The 26,061-nt window shown below is 39.8% G+C and overlaps 1 protein-coding gene across 3 annotated transcripts; it reads right to left on the reverse strand.

Moving 5' to 3' along the window:
• Window positions 1–1,765: 1,765 nt before the first annotated feature.
• Marchf5 (membrane associated ring-CH-type finger 5) lies at window positions 1,766–26,000 on the reverse strand. 3 transcript variants are annotated; one of them, XM_027406331.2, is made up of 6 exons: window positions 25,866–26,000; window positions 19,803–20,005; window positions 13,135–13,265; window positions 5,831–6,014; window positions 5,480–5,646; window positions 1,854–4,870 (listed from the first exon to the last, which is right to left on the reverse strand). In XM_027406331.2, the coding sequence occupies exons 1-6, from the start codon at window positions 25,898–25,900 to the stop codon at window positions 4,754–4,756; spliced, it is 837 nt and encodes a 278-aa protein (XP_027262132.1). In that variant the 5' UTR covers window positions 25,901–26,000; the 3' UTR covers window positions 1,854–4,753. The 3 variants fall into 3 exon arrangements, with proteins under 3 accessions (XP_035297764.1, XP_027262132.1, XP_027262131.1); XM_027406330.2 differs by having other exon boundaries at window positions 13,090–13,265; XM_035441873.1 differs by lacking the exons at window positions 13,135–13,265; window positions 25,866–26,000 and having other exon boundaries at window positions 1,766–4,870; window positions 19,803–19,938.
• Window positions 26,001–26,061: the final 61 nt, after the last annotated feature.

Here is a 26,061-nt window from a genome sequence, read left to right on the forward strand (position 1 = left end):
CTAAAAAAAAAAAACAAACAAACAAAAAACAAAACAAAACAAAAACAAAAAACCAAAAACCCCATTATACCTTTAACTCTCTCAAAGAAGGCGTATTCACCATTTTACTCCAAGCCAGTACCCCAGGGTATGCAGACGGTCAGGAAGTATCTACTGCCTTTGGTAGTTATCTTAACCACCTCTGCTTAAAAACTTCATGAACTTGACAGTCTAGCTTATTTGCTGGCCCATAAGGCTTCGATAAAGATCAGATGCAAACGCCCCCTTTCTGTGTTCAGGATGGCAGGCAGCCGGGAGGCAGCAGCCCAAGGTGAGCTATGGACAAATTTTCACTATCAACCTATTTGTACAGATTTTCTTGTACATCAAACTTATAGGAAGTCATTCCACTTAATCCTCACAATGACCCAGGAGATAAGCAGGTTTTACAGTTTTCACTTCATCCATGAAGAAACTGAGGGAACATGCATCTAAGGGAATCCAACGGCGGCGTCTCTGACTATTATGTATCTTAGACATGGGCAATAGCGACTTGGAACCCACATGATCAATTACTATGATGCAATTGCCTTTGGCTTATTTAATCTAGAATATTCTAACCTACATCAGGAATGTTTGAAAATTTTGTTTTTAAGACTTTTATGTGTATGAATGTTTTCTCTGCCCATATGTCTGTGTACATGTATGCCTGGTACCTGCAGAGGCCAGAAGAGGGCATCAGATTGCCCTAGAACTGGAGTTACTGTTGTGAACCACCATGTGGGTGTTGGGAATGGAATCATGTTCTCTGCAAAAGCAACACATACTCTTGATTACAGAGCCTCCTCTCCAGTCCCTAAGTCAGAAACACGATGTCCTAGCATTTCAAGCTGGCTTTGGTGGCCATGTGCCTATAATCACAGCCTTTGGGAAGTAGAGGTTGGGCGTGAAGACTCAAGGTCAGCCTCAGAAACAGCAAGTTCAGTGCCAGTCTGGGCTACATGAGATTGTTTCAAAAATCCAAAATAAATTAAAAAAAAAAAAAAAGTAAAGTTCCTAGTATTTCATGGGAAGTCCCATGGAGCTTGAAGGGTGGCAGGAAGGGATACATCATTAGACTATATTCTATACACCATTACAATATAAGTTGGCCACAAACTGGTTATGTAGCCTGTCTGAGTACTGGGATTACAGGCATGTTACCACACCTGGCTTATGCAGAGCCAGGGTTGAACTTAAAACAACCTACACTAGGCCAGCAAGCAAGTGTAAAACTTCACAGCTGGTGCAATGGCTTTGGAACATCTGATGCCCTGAGATCAATCCCCCAGAGCCACATGGTGGAAGTACAGAATTGACTCTCAAAAGTTGTCCTCTGACCTCCCTACAAGCTATAGGACGCACATGACCACACATGTGAGATGAATAAAAGTATTATTAAATCTTAAAAGGAGGCTAGAGAGGTGGTTCCAGGGCTTATGAGTGCTTACTGCATAGGACCCAGGTTCAGCTTTCAGCATCCACATCTGGTGGGTCACAACCAACTGTAACTTTAGCTCCAGGGGATCTGGTGCCCTCTTCTGGACTCCATGGACATTGCACTCAATGTGCACATTCCCACACACTGAAACATTTAATTAAAAATATTTAAGACAAAAAACCCCCCAAAACTTTAGATCACCTTTATAGTAAGTCTCAAGAAGATCTTGGTAACCAAAAATTCAAAAAAGTTATGTAGGTACAGAATTAACTTTAGGGTTGGTTCAACAGACAAAGTACACCTAAAGAGCATAAAAATTCTTTATTCAACCTAATCCAGCTAGTATTGAGTTTTCTATATTAAAAACAAGATATTAAAAAAAATTACAGCAGAATTAGCAAGGCAGTGACTAATGAAGTCACTAGATTTAATTATATATTCTTCGATCATTTGGTAAGTATGTAATGAACAATATTTTCAGCCACTTAGATGGAGTTAACTGCTTCAACAGAATTGTACTAATCATTGAATTTTATAAAAAAGAGTTTTAAAACATTGACATTTCTAGAAATAACAGAACAACATTATGAAAATAAACTGGAGAACAGTATACTCACATATTCCCGAAGTCTCTACTGTCTCTCTTCTCTACTACCCTTCTCTTTATTCCTGTCCTGTCCTAGAGGGCAGACCAACACTTTTTAGGAGCTATTCAGGCCTAAAGTACCTCTGTCCTTTCACAGCTAATTCTAGAAATTGTCTAAGTGTGAATTACATTTTAGAGATGAAAATAACAGTGGTTTATACAGTACAGTTACTAAAACTTGAACTAGTATTTTAAAGCTGTCAGCTGGGCAGTGGTGGCCCATGCCTTTAATCCCAGCACTTGGGAGGCAGAGGCAGGCAGATCTCTGTGAGTTCAAGGCCAGCCTTGGTCTACAGAGTGAGTTCCAGGACAGCCAGAACTATACAGAGAAACCCTGTCTCAAAAAACAAAAACAAAAAACCAACAAACAGCTGTCTGCCCATGCTCTTTGTTGCTTTGTGGTTGGGTGGCCACTGTCCAGGGAGGACTGGCATGGGGTACTTATTTTCTTGGAATAAGGCTCTTTAAATTTGAAACTATTCAGTTACAAGGCTAGCATCTGCTCTGGCTCACAGGCACTTGTGGTTCCTTCCCCATAGCTCTCCAAACCTCTACTTCCTGCCCCCAAGGGGTTAAAGGTGCTTTATTGGCTTTCATGGGCCTTGATGCCAATCAACCCCATCTTGGACATTAATGTAGTACATAGGGAACTGAGTGCTTGCATAACTGTGAAAATGCTGCTCAATTTAACAAATTTATCAAGGAAATTTCTAATATATCTTTTCACACTGGGAATTATAGAAGCCAGTATATTTCATAATTACAGCTAGACATCTAAGTTATTTTTATGTATAATCAGAGCTCATAATTTCTCTTCAGAACAACAGCAGTGTTAGGGTTAACTCAGTCAAATTGTCCCTTATACCCTAGATAATTACAACTCTGGATGTTCATAGTCATTCACATTGACACCATAAAACTCAGATATCCAACCTACAGAAAGATATCAGTCTTTACTAAAATTATGTTTTATTTACAATCTAACATAGCTCAATCTATATTTGTTACACTCCAAAAGTATCCACTTCTCAGTAAGAGGGACCATTTATTATCATGCATCAGATACTGTGAACTGTATTTTTAACTCATTTTTCATTTTAATCAATGAAAATTAAAAGAACATTCAGATTGCTGAACATTAAAATAGTCACTATTAAACATGACCTAAATTCATTGTTGAACAATGAATATAAAACTAGTTAAATAAAGACTATTAAGGAGCTAGCCCCCTGAATATGACAATTAGAATCTAAAGAGGGCTGGTGCCTTAGCTCAATTGGTAGTGTTTACCTAGCATGCAGAAGGCCCTGGATTCAATCATAAGCATTGCATAAAAACAGCAGGTGCGATGGTGCTCGCCTGTGATTGGGAGGATCAGGAGTTCAAGGTCATCTTCAGATACACAGGAAGTTTGAGGCTAGCCTATGTAAGAGACCCTGACTCAAAAACAAAACACCATAAAAACATCAGTATTGGCTATCCTATAAATGGATGTAGCCAAAACCAAAAACTTCGACATTCATTAGATTTGTTTTCATCATTATCTCAATGACTGAGACAACACGCTCAAGACCTCACTTAGGTTCACCTACTGCTTGTTCTGTCTATGAGATTGCAAACTCAGAGTTGGGACCAAATTTGTCTTGTTCACCACTGTATCTCACAGCACCCTGAAGTGGCTGAATAAATGGGAAGTGATTAACAAATACCTGAATAACTAAACCAATGAAAAAAACAGTAAATTTGTTATCTTTTTTTTTTTCTCAAGTTGTTCTCTGCTTAAATTACTAACTGGCAGCTCCAAGTTCTAAAAATACAACTTTAAAAACATTAAGTGATAAAAGGTCCTTATACCTCATTTCTCCTATTCCTACCCTCTCCTTCCCTCCCTCCCACCTTTTCTAACCCCCCCCCCAGATACATATACAGACACTCACAGACACACACGACAACAACAACTACATGGGTCAAAATTACATTATGAACTATGAGATGTCAACATTGCATAAATAAAGTTTAATAGTGAAAAAGTGATCTGGAAGCCCTGGAAACTGACCCTACACATCTGAGATGTCACATGGGTTAAGGAAAAGGCAACAGCATCCCTGTTGTTCAGATAACCATTTCAATGCTTACATACATTTTTTTGGTTTGTTATTTATTCAGAACTAATTTATAATTTACATTTCCTCATATTAACACAGGCTCCTGTTTAGCAAGTAATCAAATTATGCCAGTGAGAAAAGTCCTCACAGTACCTTCATTTGAGTTGGTATTCCTAAGAAAACACTGAACATGAGTATATACAAAAGAGGCATCAGAATAAAACAGCATGTCCATTTTAATATTTGTACAGTTTTAGCTTTACATTTTTGTCTGGAAAAATATGAACAAACCCAGGTTTACCATGCTAAGATAATGGTTTAGCCAACGGCTGTCAAAGCAGTGCATACAAATAACCAGGTTGAATCGTATCCTTAGTTCTGTGATTACTGAGAGGATCCCCTGCCCTGCGTGCTTTATTACATTTCTTTAAAAGATAGGAGCAGTAGCTTATCACAAGTCTCCACTAGTGCATTAATGATGGAGTCACAACAACACAACAGACTTGTCAGGATGAGAGGCCTCAGAACAACCAGAAGTCAGTTTTATGCTTCTTCTTGCTCTGGATAATTTAGGATTTTGCGGTGTGCCTGACGTAAATATTGCTGCTGTTTGAAGTAAACCTTAAATGCTCCTTTTATGGCAACAAAAGCAATTCCACCCTAAAATAAAAAGGGAAATTAATTTTTTTTGTAACGCAGGCTTAGAGAAACAAGAAAGAGCACTTTATATAGATCATGAAGGACACAATGACGCCAAATGAATCCTGATAACTGCAAGGAAAACACTTTTCTACGAGGGGCTGAGACTGGGAAAGAAGCAGACACTTCAAGTAGCAGAGGAAGAGCTTCCTTCACCTGGCATCACTCTTGAGTTGCTTTCTTCCCATGAATTCTACATTCATTCGATAGAAAAGAGAATGCCAGAGCACCATGTGGACTGTGACCAACGAGGGCAAGTGGGATGACAGGAAACAGCATGAGCCAGTTTCATCTCATTTTGTTTATTTATGATGCTGGTACTGGGGATTGAGCCCAGAGCATATTCCAGAAGAGAAGGTACCTACAGAAAGGGTCCAGAGGCCAGATTGGCAACAGTAGGACCTCCCTCCCTTTCATTTCCCTCGTGCTAAGATGACAGTGGGGCTAATGAAGAGACAGAGCAGCGGAACTACATAGAGCCCCTACAGAACCTCTCTCTTCCTTTAAAAACAAATACAGCTCACTCTCTTCTGTATACTGCTGAGACAAGTAATATTAAATCCATCTTACCAAGATTGTCCTTTGTAAATTTGAGTTAACACTACTGAACATCAGTTTACCAACTATTGTCGCAATAGTAGGAAAGACAAGGGCTCCACACAAAATTCTGGTAGCTGAGACATGATCAGCTAAAGGATTAGCTTCAGCTGGAATTCGAGGAACAGGACAACCAATCCCTAGAAGGGGAAGCATTAAGTTAGCACTAAATCTTAGAATAGCTAAAAAATAAATAGCCTTAAGCTTTAAACATTAGCGCCCCCAAACAAAACAAACTACCACCATCCACCAAAAAACCATGTGATGGTTTTTCTAAAGGTCAATTCAACATGTACTTTACATAGCCACAATTCAGTGCCTTACCTGGAAATATACTGTTCAAAATTTGTAGTTTATTTGAGTATTTACGCCATAGTCTGAGCACATAGTCCTCCCAGCGAATCATTTTGCCCAGTATCAGCATGACAGGAATAGTAGGAAGTCCAATCAAAAGGAATAAAGGGTCAGCTCGCTCCATAACATCCAGCCCTTCTTTATGGCCTACCACCTGTAAAGCAGACAGCATTTGCTACAGTTATCTTCTCATCTAAAGCAGCGGTACATTTTTGTTTGGTTGGTTTTTTGAGATCTGGTTTCTCTGTGTAGCTCTGACTGTCCTGGAACTCCCTCTGTATACTAGGCTGGTTCCAACCTCAGAGATCTCCCTCCCGAGTTCTGGGATTAGGTGTGCACCACCACTGCCTGGCTGCAGTGGCACATATTTAAGAGGTAGACATTCAGTGCATTTTGTAAGAAATGCTTAGCTTCAAAACACAGAAACACAAGTTAAAAAAAAAAAGCTATTAGTCTTGTTTTTTTGTAAGAAATAATACTGGGAATGAAAGGTTAAAAGTGGTGAAGAACACTTGCTGCTCCTATAGTGGACCCAGTTTCAATTCCCAGCTCCCACACGGCAGCTCACAACCACTTGTAACTCCAGTTCCAGGGATGTGACAGCTGTTCTGGCCTCTGTGGGAACTAAACACAAGTGGTGCAGAAACACTCCCACAGACTAACATATATATGTATAAAAAAATAAATCTCAAACATAGAAAACTAAAAATAAAAAAGAAAGATTACCCATGGCCGAATGAGGTAGTGCACACCTCTAATCCCAGTACTTGGAACTTAGAGGCAGGTAGATCTCTGTTACTTTGAGACCAGGGTTACTCGGTGAGCCCATCTCAAAATAAAACAAAGTAAATAACAATTTAGATGGGCAGTGGTGGCACACGCCTTTAATCCCAGCACTTGGGAGGCAGATACAGATGGATTTCTATGAGTTCCAGGCCAGCCTGGTCTACAAAGTAAATTCCAGGGCAGCTAGGGCTGTTACACTGAGAAACCCTGTCTCAAAAAACAAAAACCACCATCTATCCATGAGGGATGGTGGATAAAATTTCCAAGCTACTGCACTTTATGTTGGAACAAAATAACTTTACAAAAATGGCTGGACTACATTGGTTACATCTCAGTAAAATTGTGAAGGGTTCTGTTATTTGAGTTTTGTTGTTATTTAATTTTTTGAGACAGAGTCTCACTGTACAGCTCTGGCTGTCCTGGAACTCACTGTAGACCAGGCTGGCCTCAAACTCAAGAGATCCACTTGCTTCTGCCTCCCAAGTGCTGGGGTTAAAGGCATACACAGCTTTTCATTGTAGCAACCATCTTCCAGTAATTGGCTAAAATGACAAACACAAAGGGAAAGATGAAAGGCACCTGCTGTGTGTTCTCTAGATGGTTTAGGAAACATGAAGTGTTCCTCTGGCCACATAACATGCAAATCTGTATACAGGAAGGATGATACTGTACACATCAAGGAAAAGGGCACTGTTCAAAAAGGAATGTCCCTTCAAGTTTTATCATGGCAAACTGGAAGTTTACTGGGTCACTTGGCATGCTGTGGACATCACTGTAAAGAAGTTAAGGGAAAGGTTCTTGCAAGAGAATCAATGTGTGCAATGAGTACATTAAGTACTCTAAGGGCTGAGACACCTCCTGAAACAGGTGAAGGCAAACGAAGAGAAAGGCACCTGGGTTCAGCTCAACCCAGAGAAGCACACTTTGTGATAATATAAAGGGGCCTGAGAGGCTGGAATCCATATTCTATGAATTGGTGGCTTAATAGACAAAAATAGAGAATCTACTAGACTAAGTATTTTTCTTTGGAGAAGGGGAGGGATGCACCACCATGTAGGATGAGACATCTGTCATTTACGTCCATTCCTCTTCCTCAACTTGTCAGTGAGCTCTGGGACTGGGATAATTTTAGGTCCTATTTGTCCTCTAGAAGATGTTTGTGTCCTGTGTTTCCTTTTAGGTAAGCACAGCTGAGCATGGAGTAGGACTAGCCTTCAAAAGACAGCCTAAAAACACAGCTAGCAGCTGAGGCTGTAGTTCAGTGGCCACAGCGTTTTGGTTATGTAAGGCCTAACTGTAATGGCACATTGTCTGTTAATTCCTAGCTACTTGCTACTTAGGAGTTCAAAAGATCTTGTCTCAAATAAGAAAAAAGGAAAATATTTTAATGTTTATGGAGGTTATTTTCACACTAGAGGTAGGGCCTAATGTTGTATTTTTGTTATCTGAAACAGGACACAGAAATCAGTAAGCTAGAATAAGTTTATCTATGGCACAACATTGTTTTTAGGGTTTAAATGCATCAGTGCTTAAAAGGCATTCATTTTAGTGCTGGGGAAGTTAATAACATGCTGTCTTTTCAATAAAAGGTGCAAATGGAGGGTGGGAAGATGCTTAGTAGATAAAAACACTTGCACTGAGGCCTAAGTGACCTGAGCCTGATCACGGGATTACACAAGGTGAAAGAAGAGCTGACTTCCAAGAGTTGTCCTCTGACCTCTACACAGAATAGGTCTATACACAATGCATATACTCCAAATGAAAGTTTTTTTTTAAAATCTAAAAAATGCAAGTGAAATTTGACTTTCACAGTTCTTTATATATTCTGGGTATGAGTCTCCTGTCTAATGTACAGGTAGCAACAATCTTTAATCATTCTGAGTGTTATGGGATATTTGTACACTGTGTAAAGATATATTGCTGTGACTGGTTTAATAAAGAGCTCAACGGTCAATAGCTAGACAGGAGGTACATGCAGGACTTGTGGGCAGAGAGAGAGGGGAAGTAAGAAGAGGAATCTAGGCGTGCAGGAGAGACGCCAGGAGATGGAGAACAAGCAAGATGTGAAGGAGGAGAGGTAACAGCCATGAGCCACATGGCAGCATGTAGAGTAATAAATAGAAATGGGTTAATTTAAATTATAAGAACAAGTTAGGAACTAGCTTAAGCTATAGGCCAAACTTTCACAATTAATAATAAGTCTCAGTGTCATGATTTGGGAGTTGGCTGGCAGGACAGAGAAAGATTTGTTACACTGAAGGCTATCTTCACCCTGGTGATTACTTCAGGGGAAATTCTTCACCTATGTTTTTTTCTCAGATCTTTGATCCACTCTGAACTGGTTTTTGTACAGATATGAATTTAGTTCCACTCTCCTTCAAGTGGATATCCTGTTTACCCAGTACTAGTTATTGAAAAGCTTGGTTTTTCTCCTCAATGTATGCTTCTGTTTTGAGACATGATCTTGTATATCCCAAGCTAGCTGTCTCAAACTTACCATGTACCTGAGGCTGACCTCAAGCTCTTCATCTTCCTGCCTTTACTCCTCACAGTTACAGACACTGGACATCATGCCTGAACCAATGCATGTTTTTGACACTATTGTTGAAAATTAGAATTAATACACACAGCCATATCTACCTATGTTTTTTATTCTATTCCATTGGTCTACACGTCTGTTTTGTGCCAGTATCATAGTATTGTTACTAAGACTCTGTAGTAAGTCTGAGATCAGTTTATCTGTTTTTGTTTTTAAGATAGTCTTACCATGTAACCCTTGCTGGCCTGTAACTCACAGAATATTGGAGTTAAAGGCCTGGACCACTATATCCAGCTGAGACCAAGTATAGTGATATATCAGCATTGCTCTTTCTGCTCAGCATTGCTTTGGCTAGTGAGGGTCTTTCAGTGCTTATGAATTTTAGGATTGCCTTTTATAATCTTGTGAAGGCACTGGAATTTTGATGCAGACTATGTTGAATCTGGGGTTTCATTTTGATAATATACACTTTTTTGTTTGTTTGCTTTGTTTTTGGGAGATAGGTTTCTCTGTGTATCCTTGGTTGTCCTGGAACTTACTCTGTGGACCAGGTTGGCCTCCAACTCAGAGATCTACCTGCATCTGCTTCCCTCATACTGGAAATAAATGCATGCACCACCACTGCCCAGCAACAGATATTTATGTAATATTAATCCTGCATATATAAATAAATAACATTTTATGTGTATAGTGTTTGCCTGAATGTGTGTCTGTGAACTATATGTGTGCCTAGTGCCTGCAGAAGAAGGTTGGGCTCCTTAGAACTAAAGTTACAAACAGCTGTAAGATATCAAGTGGGTGCTGGGAATTTAACCCAGATCCTTTGAAAGAGCAGCATTATTAACCACTAAGCCATCTCTCTAGACCTTAATGTCTTCTTCAATACTCTAAAATTAAGTTTATTTTTAAATATTCTATTTTAAGCTACTATGAATGGAGTTTTTCTAATCCCTAAATGGACTAATGAACTGAATATAGTTCTCAAAGGAAGAAATACACAATGGCTAGTACATATTAATATTTGAAAAGGTGTCCAACATCATTAGACATCAGGGATACCAATCAAAACTGCTCTGAGATTCCAACCCATCCCAGTCAGATGACTAACATTGAGAAAACAAAGGCTGGCCAGGGAGGATATGGGAAAGAGGAATCCTGATACTTAAACTAGTGTAGTTACTATAGAAGTTGGCATAGAAATTCCTCAAGAAAACTACACTACTCTTTATTCATCAACAGATAGATATGGTACACATAAACAATGGACTTTTATTTAGCCACACACAAAAAATGTGCAAACCTGGCAATTGTTATGTTAAGCAAAATAAACCAGACTAGAAAAACTATGTGCTTTCTATCCTATGCAGAATCTCTATCTAAACATATTACATGTTTCTGTTATGAAACTAAAAGGGGGACTGTGAGAAGGTCTTATAAGAAAGTAGAAGGTGGGGGGAGAGAGGTAAATAGAACATTCACGTGACAGGAAATTAGTAGAGGCCTTCCTTGGAGGGAAAAGATCCAACAAGAGGGGAGGGGAAAGGGGCTTAAGAAAGAACAAAATATGACAGATAAGCATAAAAATGCCACAATAAAACTCATTACTTTCAATACTATTTTCTGTTGTTAAATTACAGTTTTGTCAAATGGTGCCACAAGGCTGGAACCCCAGCACTTGGGAAGCGCCAAGATAGGAGGATCAGGAGTTCAAGTAAAAAGACCTTGTTTAAAAAAAAAAATGGCTGGTAGGTGTGCCGACACTCCTTTATTGCTAGCACTTCATCTGATCTGAAGGTGGCAAAGGCAGGTGATCTTTGAATTCAAGGCCAGCCTGCTCTACAAAGCAAGTTCTAGGGCAGCCAGGGCTGCATAATAAAGAGACCCTGTCTCAAAACACAAACAAACAGTACCCCCCCCCCAAAAAAAAACCCTCAGGGTTTGTGAGGAAATGGTATGTAGAACTCAGTGAGTTCAAGATCAGCCAGGACAACATAGTGGGACCCTGTCTCAAAACAAACAAAAAACCAACAAACACAAAAAGCAAGTGAAGAATCTCATTCAAATTCCGTAACTGAAGACTGGAGACATGGAGAAGTAATGAGAATTAACGGGATAGTGATGTGGCTGGTAATTTATATGAACTCCAGAGTTGATCACAGAGCAAACTGAAAAGAGGAAATGTTAAGGTCCTGGGAAAGGAGTGCTGACAGGAGCCTGAGGCAGCTGGGTGCAAGGCAGCCCCAGCTCATTTTCTCCTTTTTATCCAGTGCAGAACCTTACCTCATGGAATGGTGTTGCCCACATTGAGGGTGTGTGCTCTTACCTCTACTATTAACCTAATCTAGATAATCCCTCATAGAAGTGTCCAGGTTTGTATTTTTAGTGACTAGTTCCTGTCAAGTCCTCAACACTAGGCATTAGAGTAATGTGGAGGCAAGAAGTTCAGAAGTTCAAAATCAGCCCTGGGAAACAAATCAAATTAAAGGCAAGTCTGGCCATATGATATCCTGCCCATTCATGTGTTACTAATGTTAACTGTGGATTTGTCATGAACTAGTCTGCCTCACCCCCACAAAAAAAACAAAAACAAAAACAAAAAAACACCTAAATACTGTTGGTTTGGGCCGGGCGTTGGAGGTGTACACCTTGAATCCCAGCACTCAGGAGGCAGAGGCAGGTGGATCTCTGTGAGTTCGAGGCCAGCCTGGTCTCCTGAGTGAGTGCCAGGATAGGCTCCAAAGCTACATAGAGAAATCCTGTCTCGAAAAAAAAAACAAAAACAAAAACAAACAAACAAAAAAACTGTTGGTTTATTGAGGCATATTCCTTATCAAATATATACAGATAACTGCTTCTAAAGATGCTGTATAGAAATAAAAATAAGTAAATAGAAGTATAAGTAGTAGAATATCCAAAACAATGTTAAGAAACAGCAGTAATATATATTCTTGTCTTACTTCTGACTTTCAAGCTACATTTATAGGATTTTTACCATGGAAACTTTGCTAACATATTCAAATATGCATGTTTAGGTAGGTAAAAGATATCTTTTCAATACTTTTAAATCACATAGTACCTATCTACTGTTCTAGCTAATCACTCATTCCTGGAATACATGTTTCAAACAAGGCTGTAAATGCAAAGGTGATTTCTAAACAATTAACACGCAATACATATTTGTAACTTTTATTATATTGGTACTTCCAGTCTATAAGTACAAATTATTAAAAATTTCAAGCACCAGATCAAGATTTTTCTTATAATTAGCAATCAATTGTTCCCTTTTCCTTAATTAAAAAAAATGTTTATGGAGTTCTGTATTCCATTAATATTTACATACACAGTTATATAATTGTTCCCTAGTATTTCATTTATGTATACCTTGCTTGAAGCCAAATACTGAGACCTACCTAAAAATAAAAACAAAATGGTTAATAAACTGCTGTAATTTTATACAAAGAATGCTATGGAGATCTTGATAGTTATGTGAAAAGATCAAAACTCATTATGAAAAAGAAACCGAGGCTATAATATGAAATTAGCTTTAGTGGCTGGCTACCTGAGAAGGTGATTGGGGATCTAGACAAATGAAGGACAGGGGAACTTTACACTACACCAATCTGTCTAACACTTTGTTTACTGTGTGTATGTGTGGGGTGGGGCATGCTCATGTGTAGAGTTCAAAGGACAACTTCTTTGGGGAGTCAATTCTCTAAGCCCTGACTACCATGTGAGTGTTTGGAGACTGAACTTGGGTCACTAGAATTTGTGGCAAGCATCTCTACCCACTAAAGCATCTCGTTGGCTCTAGGCTAGTTTTTATGTAACTTATTCTTTAATCATGACAGTACCATTACTCATTTAAAACAATAAATTAAAAAACTCCTAGCAAATATTTAATAACCTTCACATCAAAAGTATTATCACTGAATAGAGTAGAATGGTGAACCTGCATCACTGTCACTGCTCCATAAGTCACAGCTGTCCAATAGATAGATCCAACCATTATTCCTGCTGCAGCAAAAGGGCAAGCTTTTGAGATCAGTCTATCTGCAAGATCCAAGACATAAACGACTGGACCTACAATATGAAGAGAGAAAAGTTTCAATACAAGGTGGGTTTTTAGAATACTTCTTCAGTATTTTCTACAGGTCTAAAACACCTGTATCAAATTAGATGTTTTAAAAATAGTCGTTAAATGGACAGTTTTAGATTTTTATTTTTAGTAGTGTGTGTGTGTGTGTGTGTGTGTGTGTGTGTGTGTGTGTGTTTATGCATGTTCTTGAGAATGCGTGTCACATACTATTTTAACCATGCTATTTTTTTTCCTTTCTTGTTTTAAGGGTTAATTTATTTACTGTATGTGAGGGTTTTTCACCTGCATGCATGTCTGTGCAGCATATGCATGCATGGTGCCTGCACAGGACAGAAGAGGGTGTTGGGTCCTCTGAAACTATTATTACCTATGGCTATGAGTCTCTATGTAGGTGCTGGGAATTGAACCCAGGTCTTCTGCAAGAACAGCAAGTGTTCTTAACCAGTGAGTCATCTCTTTAAGTCTCACGGGTATTTTCTTATAGCTACACAAGACAATTTATTTTACTTCATTTTAAATACACTCTATTTAGTTGAAAATTATCTTCTAACAAGCTTTTAAAAAAATACAGTATTTCAACAGCTACATGTGCCAATTATCAATTATATGCTTAATATTTCGGAAGTATTTTACTTGCCATTAAGTCCAATTTAATTTAACACTAGAATTTTCCAGGGAAGTGGAAAGATCTTAGACTTGTTCAAAATAAAACCAACCCGAGCAGGGCGGTGGTGGCCCATACCTTTGATCCCAGCACATGGGGGGCAGAGGCAGGTGGATCTCTGTAACTTCGAGACCAGCCTGGTGTACAAGAGCTAGTTCCAGGACAGCCTCCAAAGCCACAGTGAAACCCTGTCTTAAACCACCCTCACCCCCCCAAAAAAACAAATCTGAATGTCTACATTTAAGCAAAGGTATGTAACTTGTTAGTTAAGTAATTGTATTTATTGAATACCTCTCTATATAAACTGTTTTTTAGACATTTTCTTAGAAATGTATGAGTTCTATCACTTGTTTTCTTGGCGCCTATATTCTAAAGAATGATAAACACAAAAGCAGTTGCCATTATTGTACAAAGAAATTAATACAGTCATTTGAGTATAGAATAATTAAACATACAAGGAAAAAAAGTCTTATAAAGTCCCTGGTCAAAATTCCCCACTGATTTCTAGAGCCAGCCACTGTAAAGAGAAAGATGACATTGTGAAGGAAAGATTCCACAGATGGCAGCATTGGAAGCCAGAAACCACAGTACATAATAAAAGCTCTACATTTGAACTTCCTTGTGATTGATAAATCTGTAATAAGAAAACTAAAGCCTCAAGAGCTACAAAGTCTCTCCTATGCATGTTCCCATTATCAATACCAGGCACACTGGAAGCCATCCTTTCAACTGTAAACCCATGGTATCTCCTTGCTCACTAACTCAAGGTCATACATAGCTCTGGAAGTTCTCTTCCCACTCTTCTTCATCATGTCCCCTTACTGATGTCTTATTTCTCATTATTTCACTTATCTTAAAAATAAACTTAATTTTTAAAAAATTACAATGTATGTATATGCAAGGTGTGGGTAGGTGCTTTGGGAAGCCAAAGGACACCTTCAGGAACCGGTTCCTTCTATACCATGTGGGCCCAAGGACCAAATTCAGATTGGCGGGCTTGGGCAATTGTCCTTTTCTGCGGACTCTTTTTACCAATCCCCTAAAATCTTTTTATTTATTGTTGTTGAGACAGGGCCTCACTATGTAGCCCAAGCTGGAATGAAACTCACTAAGTTGACTGGGCTGGCCTTGAACTCACAAAGATTCACCTGCCTCATCTCCCTAGTGCTGGGACTAAAAATGTGCACCAGCATTCAAAAATTTTCTGATCCTTCCTGTCCTACTAATCCATTTCCTTGCTTCCTTTGAATACTCAAAATAATCGTCTAATTTTCCAACAAACATGTTCTGCCCAAGTTGTTCATGGGCATTACTAACGACCTCCACATATCTAAATTCAGTGACCAAATCTCACCACCATTTACTGACCTATCAGCTACATAAACATCTTTTTTTTTATTAGAAAGAAAATTATTTTACATGTCAATCCCAGGTCTCCCCCCCCCCCCCAAACAACGCCCTACCTATCCCATACCCTTTCTGCTTCCCAGGGAGGGTGAGGCCTTCCATAGGGGGAGTCTTCAAAGTCTGTCATATTTGTTGGGATAGGGCCTAGGCCCACCCCCTGTGTCTAGGCTCAGGGAGTATCCCTCCATGTGGGATAGACTCCTAAAGTCCATTCTTATGGTAGCGATAAGTACTGATCCACTACAAGAGGCTCCATAGATTTCCAAGGTCTCCTCACTGACACCCACATTCAGGGGGTCTGTATCAGTCCCATGCTGGTTTCTCAGCTATCAGTCTGGGGACCAAGAGTTTTCCCTTGTTCAGGTCAGCTGTTCAAGATATTTTCTTCCCAACATATGGTTGGTTCTTGCTTTTCCAGAACATACCTTATTACTCACTTTTCAGTTTCCTTTGCTAATCTACACCACTTCTTACTTACTTTGCTATATTTCCCTTTCCTAAAGCATTTTCATCACATAAAACTTATTTTACTTACCAAATCTATTTCCATTTACTAGAACAATGGCGAACCACAGCCCCATAGCGAAATCTAACTAGCTGTCTATTTTTGTGAGTAAAGTTTTACTGGAAAATAGCCAGATGCAAAGTCTAAAACATATTTATTTATATAGATCTTTAGAGAGGAGATCTGCCTATTCCTGTATTGAATGAAACACGGGCTCCAAAGGGAAAAAAGTTGTGACTTTATTTATTGATGTATCCCAAATTCCTATGATTCTCAAGTATTTAACTGAATTCTTTAACAGCTGAGCCATCTTTCCAGCCCTGTTAGTAGACTGAAGTGATATATAAAAGTCATATGTACTTGGATGAAAATATAATTCCTAAAAGACAGCCCATAATTATTTTCATTAGATCCTGAAGGACAACCTAAATGCCTGAATGTTTTTCAAATAGATTGCAAAAAATCATACCAAAATATGCTAGACTTTCTTGAGGAATCATACGGTATGAAAGACTAGTCTAAGATTAGTTTTAATATTTGGAAGGAAGAATAAATACTTAGTATTAAGCATACCATTATGATAAAGTGCCAGCCAGGAGTTAAAGATTATCTAACCAAGTATTTTGTTAAAAACAATCACTAAGGGGCTGGAGAGATGGCGCAGAAGTTGAGCACTGGCTGCTGTTCCAGAGGTCCTGGTTCAATTCTCAGCACCCACATGGCAGCTCACAACTGTCTTGCAGCTCCAATTCAGGGGATCTGACACCCTCACACAGACACACATGCACATAAAAAATAAAAAAGGAATTATTAAAAAAAATTAAACAATCATGAAAACCCTATGAATAATAACCCCCAACCCAGTGTGCCAATCAGGAAACTTGGTGCAGTTGCCATGACCTAGGATCCTAACTTTTAGGAATACAACACCAGATTACAACACAAAGAGTTATGGAGTGTGGGAGAAGACAAAATCTTAACCCTTTGAAACTTCCATCCTAACAGGAAAGAGAAAACATAAATTAATGCTCAATACAAATTAACCAAGGGCACAAAAGTTTCAATATTTTAGAAAGGCATTACTAATCTTTCAGCACTGATTGATGACTAAACCCAAGGCTTCATGTATGCTAAGTGTTTCCTCACTTATCACTAAGTTACAGCCCCAGTTCCCCAGTCCACATAACTGGGTTTTCAATGGCTTGGTAGGCCTGACCACATATACTTTCAACAGTATTATATTTATATAATGGATAGCAACTGAATCTTTGAACAAATAACTTTTAGAAATCTAATAATTCAAGAGGTATTAAAGAAGCCTGTAAAAGGAAGCTTTATTGTGAATTCTCTTATACAATAAAGATTTTTATAAAGACAGAAACTATCCTAGTATTCTGGGTAAATTCAAGTTTTTACATTTCAAGTTTGAGTGACAAAGAAAAGTAAACTGAAACTTTTATTAGGCTACTTCAAAAAGAAGTAATCAGCTTTGTCTCAAGACATTGTAAGCATAACTTTGCTATAGCTGTGATTCAGACTCAGGTTGAACTGGGTGTGGAGTCACACAACTGTAAATCTTGTGCTTCTATCCTAAGGATTAATGATTTTTTTGTTTGGTTGGTTGGTTTTGGGTTTTTGATACAGGGTTTCTCTGTATTGCTTTGGAGCCTGTCCTGGCACTCTTTCTGTAGACCAAGCTGGCCTCTAACTCACAGAAACCCACTAAGTACTGGAATTAGAGGCTGAGTCACCAACGCCCAGCCAGATTAATGATTTTTAAAGACTTATTTTTTATTTGTGTGTGTGTCTATATGCAAATCCTCTGGAGCAGAAGTGGCTTCGAGTTGTCCAGTATGGGTTCTGGAACCCAAACTCAGATTCTCCTTAGTCAAGGGCAGCCAGCACACCTGACCACTGAGCCATCTCTGCTTTTGTTTGAAGATGAGTCTCACTACATAGTTATGGCTGTCTTGGAACTTACTATGTAGAGCAGGCTGGCTGTGAAGTCAGCTCTGCCTATGGATGTTTAGAGTGCTTTACAATATTGTTTTGCACTTACACAATGAATGAAAGCACCTTAAGTTATTTTTTCCTTTGTGATTGTCTAACTGTATAGCTCAGGCCAGTCTTGAACATCCTATGTAGTTTAAGGTGGCCTTGAACTCACTTTTTCCACTCTACTCCTTGCCTCTATGCAGAGCTGTCATTTCTCTCACACATGAAAACAAGCAAACATTTTCTATATCTACCTCATTTTCTTGTATTAGGAAAGCACTTCACTATCTACATTTCTATAGTATGTCTAGCACCTACCAAAAAAATGCATCTAATAATCTCTCATTTTCTCCATGATACCCACTCCCCTTCAGAATCTCTCTTTCGTTTGATCTGCCCCATAAACCAAGCTGGGACTCCTCCATTCTTCTTAGTTATAAGTAAGGGTAATAGCACATTTTTTTTTTTTTTTTTAAGAATAGCAAGGCATAAATTACAAACAAGATTGACACCAGCTCAAAAACATATGGCTGTAAATGAAGAGGGTTATACTTTTTTTCAGGTTAATTCCACTTTCAAAGACTTCTGCTTATTTTTATGTTCAGTAATTCCCAGAAAAAGGGGGTAGTTTTCCTGAAACATAACAATATAAACTGGATTTTGAAAATGAACTTAGTTTTATTAGCTCAGTGGTAGAGCATTTGCCTAGCATGGGAAAGACTCAAAGTTCAGTGCCTAGCATTGCCAAAAACCGAAGCAAAACTTTAATTTTCCTACTTTTGCTTCTTAATAGAAGAATTAAGGAATATTAGAACACCCACCACTTTTTTTTGTTATTGTTGCTGTATTGTTTTCTTAAACTAACTGTCTCCAAAGAATGATGCTCTTTAAGTCTACCCCTGCTCTCCTTTTTTAATGCGTATGCAATCTCAGGTGTAATCCTCAGAAACACCATCTTCCTCATCTGAGACAGGGTATCTCACTGGCCTGATCAGTTAACACTGACTGGCTGGACAATAAGCCCCAGGGGCAATCCTGTTTCTGCCTTTCTAGGACAGGGTTTTATGTTCCGAGAACTGAACTTGGGTCCCCACGATTGCCAGGCAAACATTTTACTGACTAAGCTGTATCACCAGTCCTGAGTCAGCTTTGTATTACAGCTCTTGTTAGGTTATATCCATAGTTAGGCATGAAAATCTGTTTCTTTTCCTCTCTTCCCAACTCTCTCCCTCTCTCCCTCCTTCCATCAGGGGTGGGGGTAGGGTGATAGTTCAAGACAGGGTCTCTGTTTAATCTTGTTTTGAAGACCAGCTGGCCTTGAATTCACAGAGATCTACCTGCCTCTGCCTCCTGAATGCTGGAAGTCTTTTTCTTCTCAAATAAAAACATAACACAAATAGGCAAGTGTGGGGACTTGCTAAGGATAATGTAAACTGTTAGCAAAATAAATCTTTGACATTTAGAGAGGGAAAATACAGAAATGCACAAAAAAAGCAAAGATATGAAACCATTTAAAAATAAGCCCCAGGGGCTAGAGATTAAAGACTATTGGCTGCTTTTGCAGAGGAGCTGGAATCAGCATTCACTTGGTGGCTTCTAACCACCAAACTTCAGCTTCAGGGGATCTAATGCCCCTTTGTGTCTCCTTGGGCAGCGGGCATACACAGCATATACATGCATGCAGGCGAAACACTCATACACATAAAAAACAACCCACACACCCACCAACCAACCAGAGAGCTGGATGCTGTGGTTCACAGCTATGACGGCAGCACTTTGGGAAGGATGAGCCTGGGGAACTATCATGAGTTCCAGGCCAGGATGAGATACTGAGTGAGAACTTGTGTCAAGTACCCATCTCCTCCCACCCCCATCCCCCCAAAAAACATCTTGAAATCATAGTTTATAATCACAACAGTAAACGTATGTTGTTCTTAAAACAGTCCTTACCCAACTTTGGAAAAACTATTAGGTATTCAGCATTGCACTGAGGACATGCCACTCTGGCTGTGCTGTTTCCTCTCTGCTTTTCATCCACCCAGCGTTGTAGACAAGCCTGATGAACCCACTTAGTAGATCCTCTGCATCTGCATGGTCTCACCCACTCAGCTGTTCTATCATCTTCATCGGTGGCAAAACACACCCAGCAACTTCTGTAAATTGAGAGAGAAATGTTTACCTCTAGGGTTCCAGACTTCTGCATGTGAAGCTCTTAGCTAATGGGATGTAATTATTATGTGGTATTGTAGAAATCCTGTGTTTCATTAAAAGAATACAGAGCCCAAAGAACCAATCTATTCCCAGTAGAGCATTTCTTCACTTTCTTTCTTTAAATCTTTCACTACAGAATCTATTTTCTAAACCTTGTTTTTATTTTTATTTATTTATTTTTTTTGGTTTTTCCGAGACATGGTTTCTCTGTGTAGCTTTGGAGCCTATCCTGGCACTCGCTCTGGAGACCAGGCTGGCCTCGAACTCACAGAGATCCACCTGCCTCTACCTCCTGAGTGCTGGGATTAAAGGCGTGCGTCACCAACGCCCGGCTTAAACCTTGTTTTTAATGCATCTTTTTTCATATTCATCTTTCTAGTAATTCTCCCTGACTAGTTAGGAGACTGATTTAGAAGATTGAAATAGTTTTCAAGTATCTTAGGTTTTATAAGCCCTCATGCATGAACTTAGAAAAAAAATAAAGTATTAGTGATTTCATATACAGTTCCCCTCACGTCTCAACCCAGGAACATAAACACATTTACGTAGAATGTTCTGAGCCACATTCAATATTCAATAGTCAACTGAGGAAAAACAATTTTTTAAAAGTTCACTTATTTCTCTTCATGGTAAAGTATAGCTATAGGAAGAGAAAGGAATATTACAACTTTTCTGTCTCTTATGTTTTTCTTGAGACAGTGTCTCACATGTTGTAGGTTGGCCTTGAATTCTCAATCCTCTTGCCTCAAACATCTCAAGTGCTACGTATAGGTTCATACCATCATAGCCTGCTCAACAGTAACAACTTTAAGTATAAGGTGTTGAGTGTAGTCACTTACTCCTACCTATAGAGCCAGCACTAAGGAGGTAAAGGAAGTAAAATTCTGAATTAAGTACAGCCTGAATGATACAGCAACACCATCCCATAGACTGAGAGGGGAGGTACTGTAGAATAGTAGTTAAAAAAAATAGCAGTTAAAGATGTGTTACATTTGCTTGTACTGTGGAATATTTGTTTAATGATGTAAAGGCGGGTTACATTCTTTTATGTTGCATTTGTTTAACTCTGTGAAGCTGTGTTACTTTGCCTGTCTAAGACACACCTAATAAAGAGCTGAATGGCCAATAGCTAGGTAGGAAAGGGATAGGCAGAGCTGCCAAGCAGACAGAACAAATAGAAGGAGAAAAAGAGAAGAGGGAGGAAGAAGAAAAGAAGGAGAGACAACACCAAGAGCCAGCCACCCAGCTACAGAGCAAGCCATGGATTAAGAAGAAAAGATATATAGAAATAGAGGAAGGTAAAAGGCCAGAGGCAAAGATAGATGGGATAATTAAGAAAAGCTAGTAAGCCACACTGAGGCATAGTATTTATAAGTAAGAATAAGACTCTTGTTTATTTATTTGGGAGCTAGGTTGCAGGCCCCCCAAGAACAAAAAGCCAAAGAGTAAAAAAACAAAACAAAACAAACAAACAAACAAACAAATAAAACAACAACAACAACAACAACAAAAAACCTTGGAGAAGAGAGGTCTACTGTATAAAATAAGAGAGAAATCACATACACTGAAGCATCCAGTCAAACAAGGCCTGGAAAGCCCTGAGTGTCTGTCTCACTTTCCTGCTTTCTTTATCCCAAGACATATGTCTGCACATACATAAAGAATGTGGGTACAGTACGACATACAGGAAAGACAACACGAAGGGTAAATATTAGGGGATAAGGAAGGACTGAACGCAAGTAACCAGCACTGTTTTCTAGTTTAGTCATGGACCAACCCCCAGTGGTATATAGATAAGTGTATACATAGTATTCAAAAGTGAAAGTGTAAAATCCAACACAAAGCTTCCCAGTATCAGAATGGTTACTCTAACTAAATAAATAATTCTATTGAGCAGCTAATTTAAACACATTTTTCTGATTGGACACAGTGGCAAATGTGTTACACAAGCCCAAGAAGTTGGAGGCTACCCTGAACAGTACAGCAGGATCCAGTCTCTAAAACTACCACCACTAAACTAAAACCTTTTTGTCTGAGACAAGGTCTCATTATGTGGATGAGGCCCATCTATTCTCTGGAATGAAAGTATTAAAGGCATGTTATCACCAAGCCTGGGTACTAAACACTTTTAAGGGCACTTCACAAAGTCTAACTTTTCTGCATAATTATATTGGATTTCCAATTCTTTTTTTTCTTCTTCTTTTTTTCTTTTTTTCTTTTTTGAGACAATCTTATGTAGTCTAGGTTAGTTTAAACACTTTGCAGTTGAGGACAATATTGAACTTTGGTTCTGCCTGACTTCACCATACTTAGGTTGGGGATGAATTCAGGCTTTGTGCATATTTGGCAAATCCTCTACCAATTGAGCCACATCCCCAGCTCTCTATACAAATTTAATACTGATTTAACTCATAGAGAACCCCATTTCCTCCACCAAAGTTTTGTAAGTGGGAACAACTTCCAATTAAAGCTTGTTATTTACTGTGCTTTTCACTTAGACAACTGGTTTCTATCAGAAAAACTGGCTTAATATGCATGGTGGAAAAGGCTGATTGTATAGTCATGTACTACAAATGAATGCGTTCCCAGCCTTTTAGAACATGACTTTAACACGAACTTCAAGTAAAAATTTTCAATTAAATGGGAAAAACTGGCAAAATACTTCAGTGGGCAAAAGATCCTGCAACACAGCTTGACCACCTGACCTTGGTATGTGGGACACATGTTGTGAAAGAAGGGAACTGACCTCTGACCTCCACATATGCAAAGTAAATTTGTTTTGTTTTGAACTACGGCTTCCCTTGTAGAACCTCTTACCGATACTTAGAGAAACCCACATCCACTCTCTCAAATATACTTTTCTTTAGTTAAACACCTTTTTGGGGGGTACGGGGTGGGTTTCAAGACAGGGTTTCACTGTGTAGCCCTGGATGTCCTGAACTTACTCTATAGACCAGGCTGGCCTCAAACTCACGGAGATCTGTCTGCCTCTGCTTCCCGAGTACTGGCATTAAAGGAGTGCGCTACCACTGCCCAGCTCACTTCTTTGCTCTTAACTCCCATGCTAACTGAAGCCAATATTAAGATATCTTTAATAAAATCTTCAATTCTGCTTCATTAAAAAAAGGTTCCATGGTAAAATATACAGATCATGAAACTTATCAATTTAGCCATTTTATGGGTACAATTCAATTAAAGTATATTACATTACTGTGGATATTCACAGGATGTCTAACATTCCAGCATAAAACTGCAATTGCTAAGTATATGAGCAAATAGTGTAGCTGAGATGTTGTTAGTATAAATATATATTTAATACAACTTGTAATTTTCTAAGTATATTTGTCTCCTTTCAAGCTGGATATATATTTTGACAAAATAATGTGGGGATAATATCTAGAAATTCCTATGTATGTAGTGATATATTACTTATGATTTATTAAAGCTTGCCTGAGGATTCAAAAAGCAAAGTTAGCTATAAGTCATAGAAGCCAGGCACGCACCTTTAAGACCAGCAGCCAGAAGCTGGGAGGTGGTGGTACACACCTTTTAATCTTAGCACTCAGGGTTAAGAGGTAGATGGATCTCTGTGAATTCAAGGCTTCCCAGGAACACATGAGATTGAAGTTACTCTAAAAGAGTAACAGATCACAGGCCTTTAATCCCAGCGCTAGCCGGCTATAGAAGATAGAAGCAGGGTCTTCAGTAGTCAGTATCATGCATTCATTCTCCAGCCACACTGAGGAGAGGCAGCAGTCTGAGGCTTGGTGAAGAGCTCTAGGATCAGCCCTTTCAGCCTGAGCTATAGATGACAGCTAGTGGCTGGCTGCTTTACTTTCTGAATCCCTAGGCAAGCTTTAATAAATCATAAATGATATATCACCACATACGTAAGTTATTCTGAGGACAGAACATATTCAGAATAATTATCGGTATTAAGTAAGGGATGGAAATGTAGTTCAGCCTTACAATGCTTACCTAGCATGCATGAAGCTGTGGCTTCAAGTCCCAGCACTATAAAAACTGAGTATCGTGGAAGCAAGAATAGTTGTATTTATATTCCTCATAAATTATATATAACCTTAGATTTTGTTCCTCAGTATTTTATAATAAAAATTTCAAGCTTTCTAAAAGAAAAAAACTGGAAGGGGGCAGAACAAATGTAAGAACTGGGAGATGAGGAGGAGTGCTGTGGATTCATGAACCACAGGTAGCTGTGCTTACCTGTGTAAGACCTGCACAAGATGGGGCCTAGCAACATTACATCAGAGATGGAGGAGGGATTCATGAAGCCCCATGCCCCACCCGGTAACTCTGGACATTGGCTGCTGGAGGAGAAGGGAGTAAATTTAGTGGTGTAGCCACTGATAACTTGCCCACACGCCTGTAAATAACCCAGACCCATGCTTATGCAATCAATCCTAATTAAATACAGTGGAACACATACAAGACATGAAAACAGGACGGTGACTAGGGAGGGGGATGAGCTAGGGTAGTGGAGTGGAAAAGGAGCAAAATACATTTTATATATACATTTCTGCAAAGGGCATCCGGAATTCCCAAGTTTCTGTAAATTCTTCACTAGTACTCACTGGCTTATAAGCGAATCTCTAAAGAATGTAAGACAAGCCAGGACAACATTTAAACCTAAGGATTTTTTTAAAAGTCACCACGTGAAGGTGAAAGTGGAATGCCATCAGAGCAAACAACTATGCAATACCTTCTGGAGTCGATGTGGCAGGCAGTAATCTCTCTGGGCACATTTTAGCATGCCACACCTTAGAGTCAAATAATGATAAACTCTAAGGAAAACCTGGTAAGTGACCAGACTCCCAAACCACTGGAGAAACCAACAACTTCATTAGTTCTGACAACAGAACACCTGCTAAGTCCTGTCCTAGGATTTAGTATAAAACATGAGAATTGCCTTCTCGGGTGGAGCTTTGTGTGACCCCCACCCCCCAATCCTAACAGTTAATGGCTGCTGAACAGGGTGGCCGGTGGTCTATCTGGGGCTGCAAGCAACCACAAACATGAATTTGAACAACTGGTCAGAGAAAGAAGCTGGTGCCTAGGAGAGAAAGTGGATTTAGTCTCCAAAAAGTCACTGGTTGGAATTTAAACAGCAGAGGGCGGTGCAGTTGACTTCTCAAAGAGTTTTACGGGCTGGAGACCCCCAAGAAAGGGCAACTGGTCCCAGTACGAGCCAACACGTTTCTAGAAACTCAACGATCCTCAAGTGTTCAATGTTGCATGCATGTGGCTGTACTCCATAACCTCTACTCCAGTGTGACCGTTAAGGCTCCCTTGTGGATATTCTGACCTTACGGCTTGGGGGCGGGGATGGGATGGGGGTTGGAAGGAGAACCGAAACTCAGGCTTTTAAAAAAGAATGCCTATGCCTGCATTGTGGAGAGAGGCTTAAAAGTCCAAGGGATCATTGCCCAGGAAGATAATCTAGTTCTTCCCAGGGCATAGCTGCCAAACCCTTCACAACATACCCCGGGGGGAGGAGGTGGGGAAAAGAAACTAATTCTATGGGTTAACAACAGCGACCCTTCACCTCAAAAGACAGGCTTTTCAGAAGAAGAAGACCTCACTCCTTTAAGTTTCTAAGTCTAGGACCCAGACCGTTCGCCCAATCTTCCCCTCAGTGCCATCTCCAAACTCGGAGCCTCTCTCCCGGCCCCGGGGCAGTGGAACTCTCGGCGGACGCCAGGATCCGCGCTCTCGGGGCCTCGAGGCCAGCATGGGCAGGCCCAGGACGGAGGCCGGCGGTTCCCGGCCCAGCCCTGCTCGTACCTGTCCAGCATCTGTTGAAGGGCTTGGTCCGGCATCTTCCGCGGAGCCGGCGAGCTCGGCCCTCGCCCGCAGCTCCGCTCAGGGCCAGGCCCGGGGACAATAGCACTGAGAGGCGGCGGAGTAGGCCTCAGTCCCGCGGCGTCCGCGGCCCCGCCACACAGCCTCCCGGCGCGGCTCCGTGAGGCCCGCCGCGGCG

Source organism: Cricetulus griseus, chromosome 3 (assembly GCF_003668045.3).
Source record: "Cricetulus griseus strain 17A/GY chromosome 3, alternate assembly CriGri-PICRH-1.0, whole genome shotgun sequence".
NCBI lineage: Eukaryota > Metazoa > Chordata > Mammalia > Rodentia > Cricetidae > Cricetulus > Cricetulus griseus.

What these genes read in the sequence shown, in the direction of transcription:
- Marchf5 (XM_027406330.2), bottom strand. Translation starts at nt 25,900, where the DNA reads ATGCCGGACCAAGCCCTTCAACAGATGCTGGACAG. An exon ending in AATAGTTTTTCCAAAGTTGG is followed by an intron (nt 13,266 to 19,802) that starts GTAAGGACTGTT and finishes TTCATATTGTAG; the next exon opens with GTCCAGTCGTTTATGTCTTG. An exon ending in ATAATACTTTTGATGTGAAG is followed by an intron (nt 6,015 to 13,089) that starts GTTATTAAATAT and finishes TCTGCTTTACAG; the next exon opens with GTGGTAGGCCATAAAGAAGG.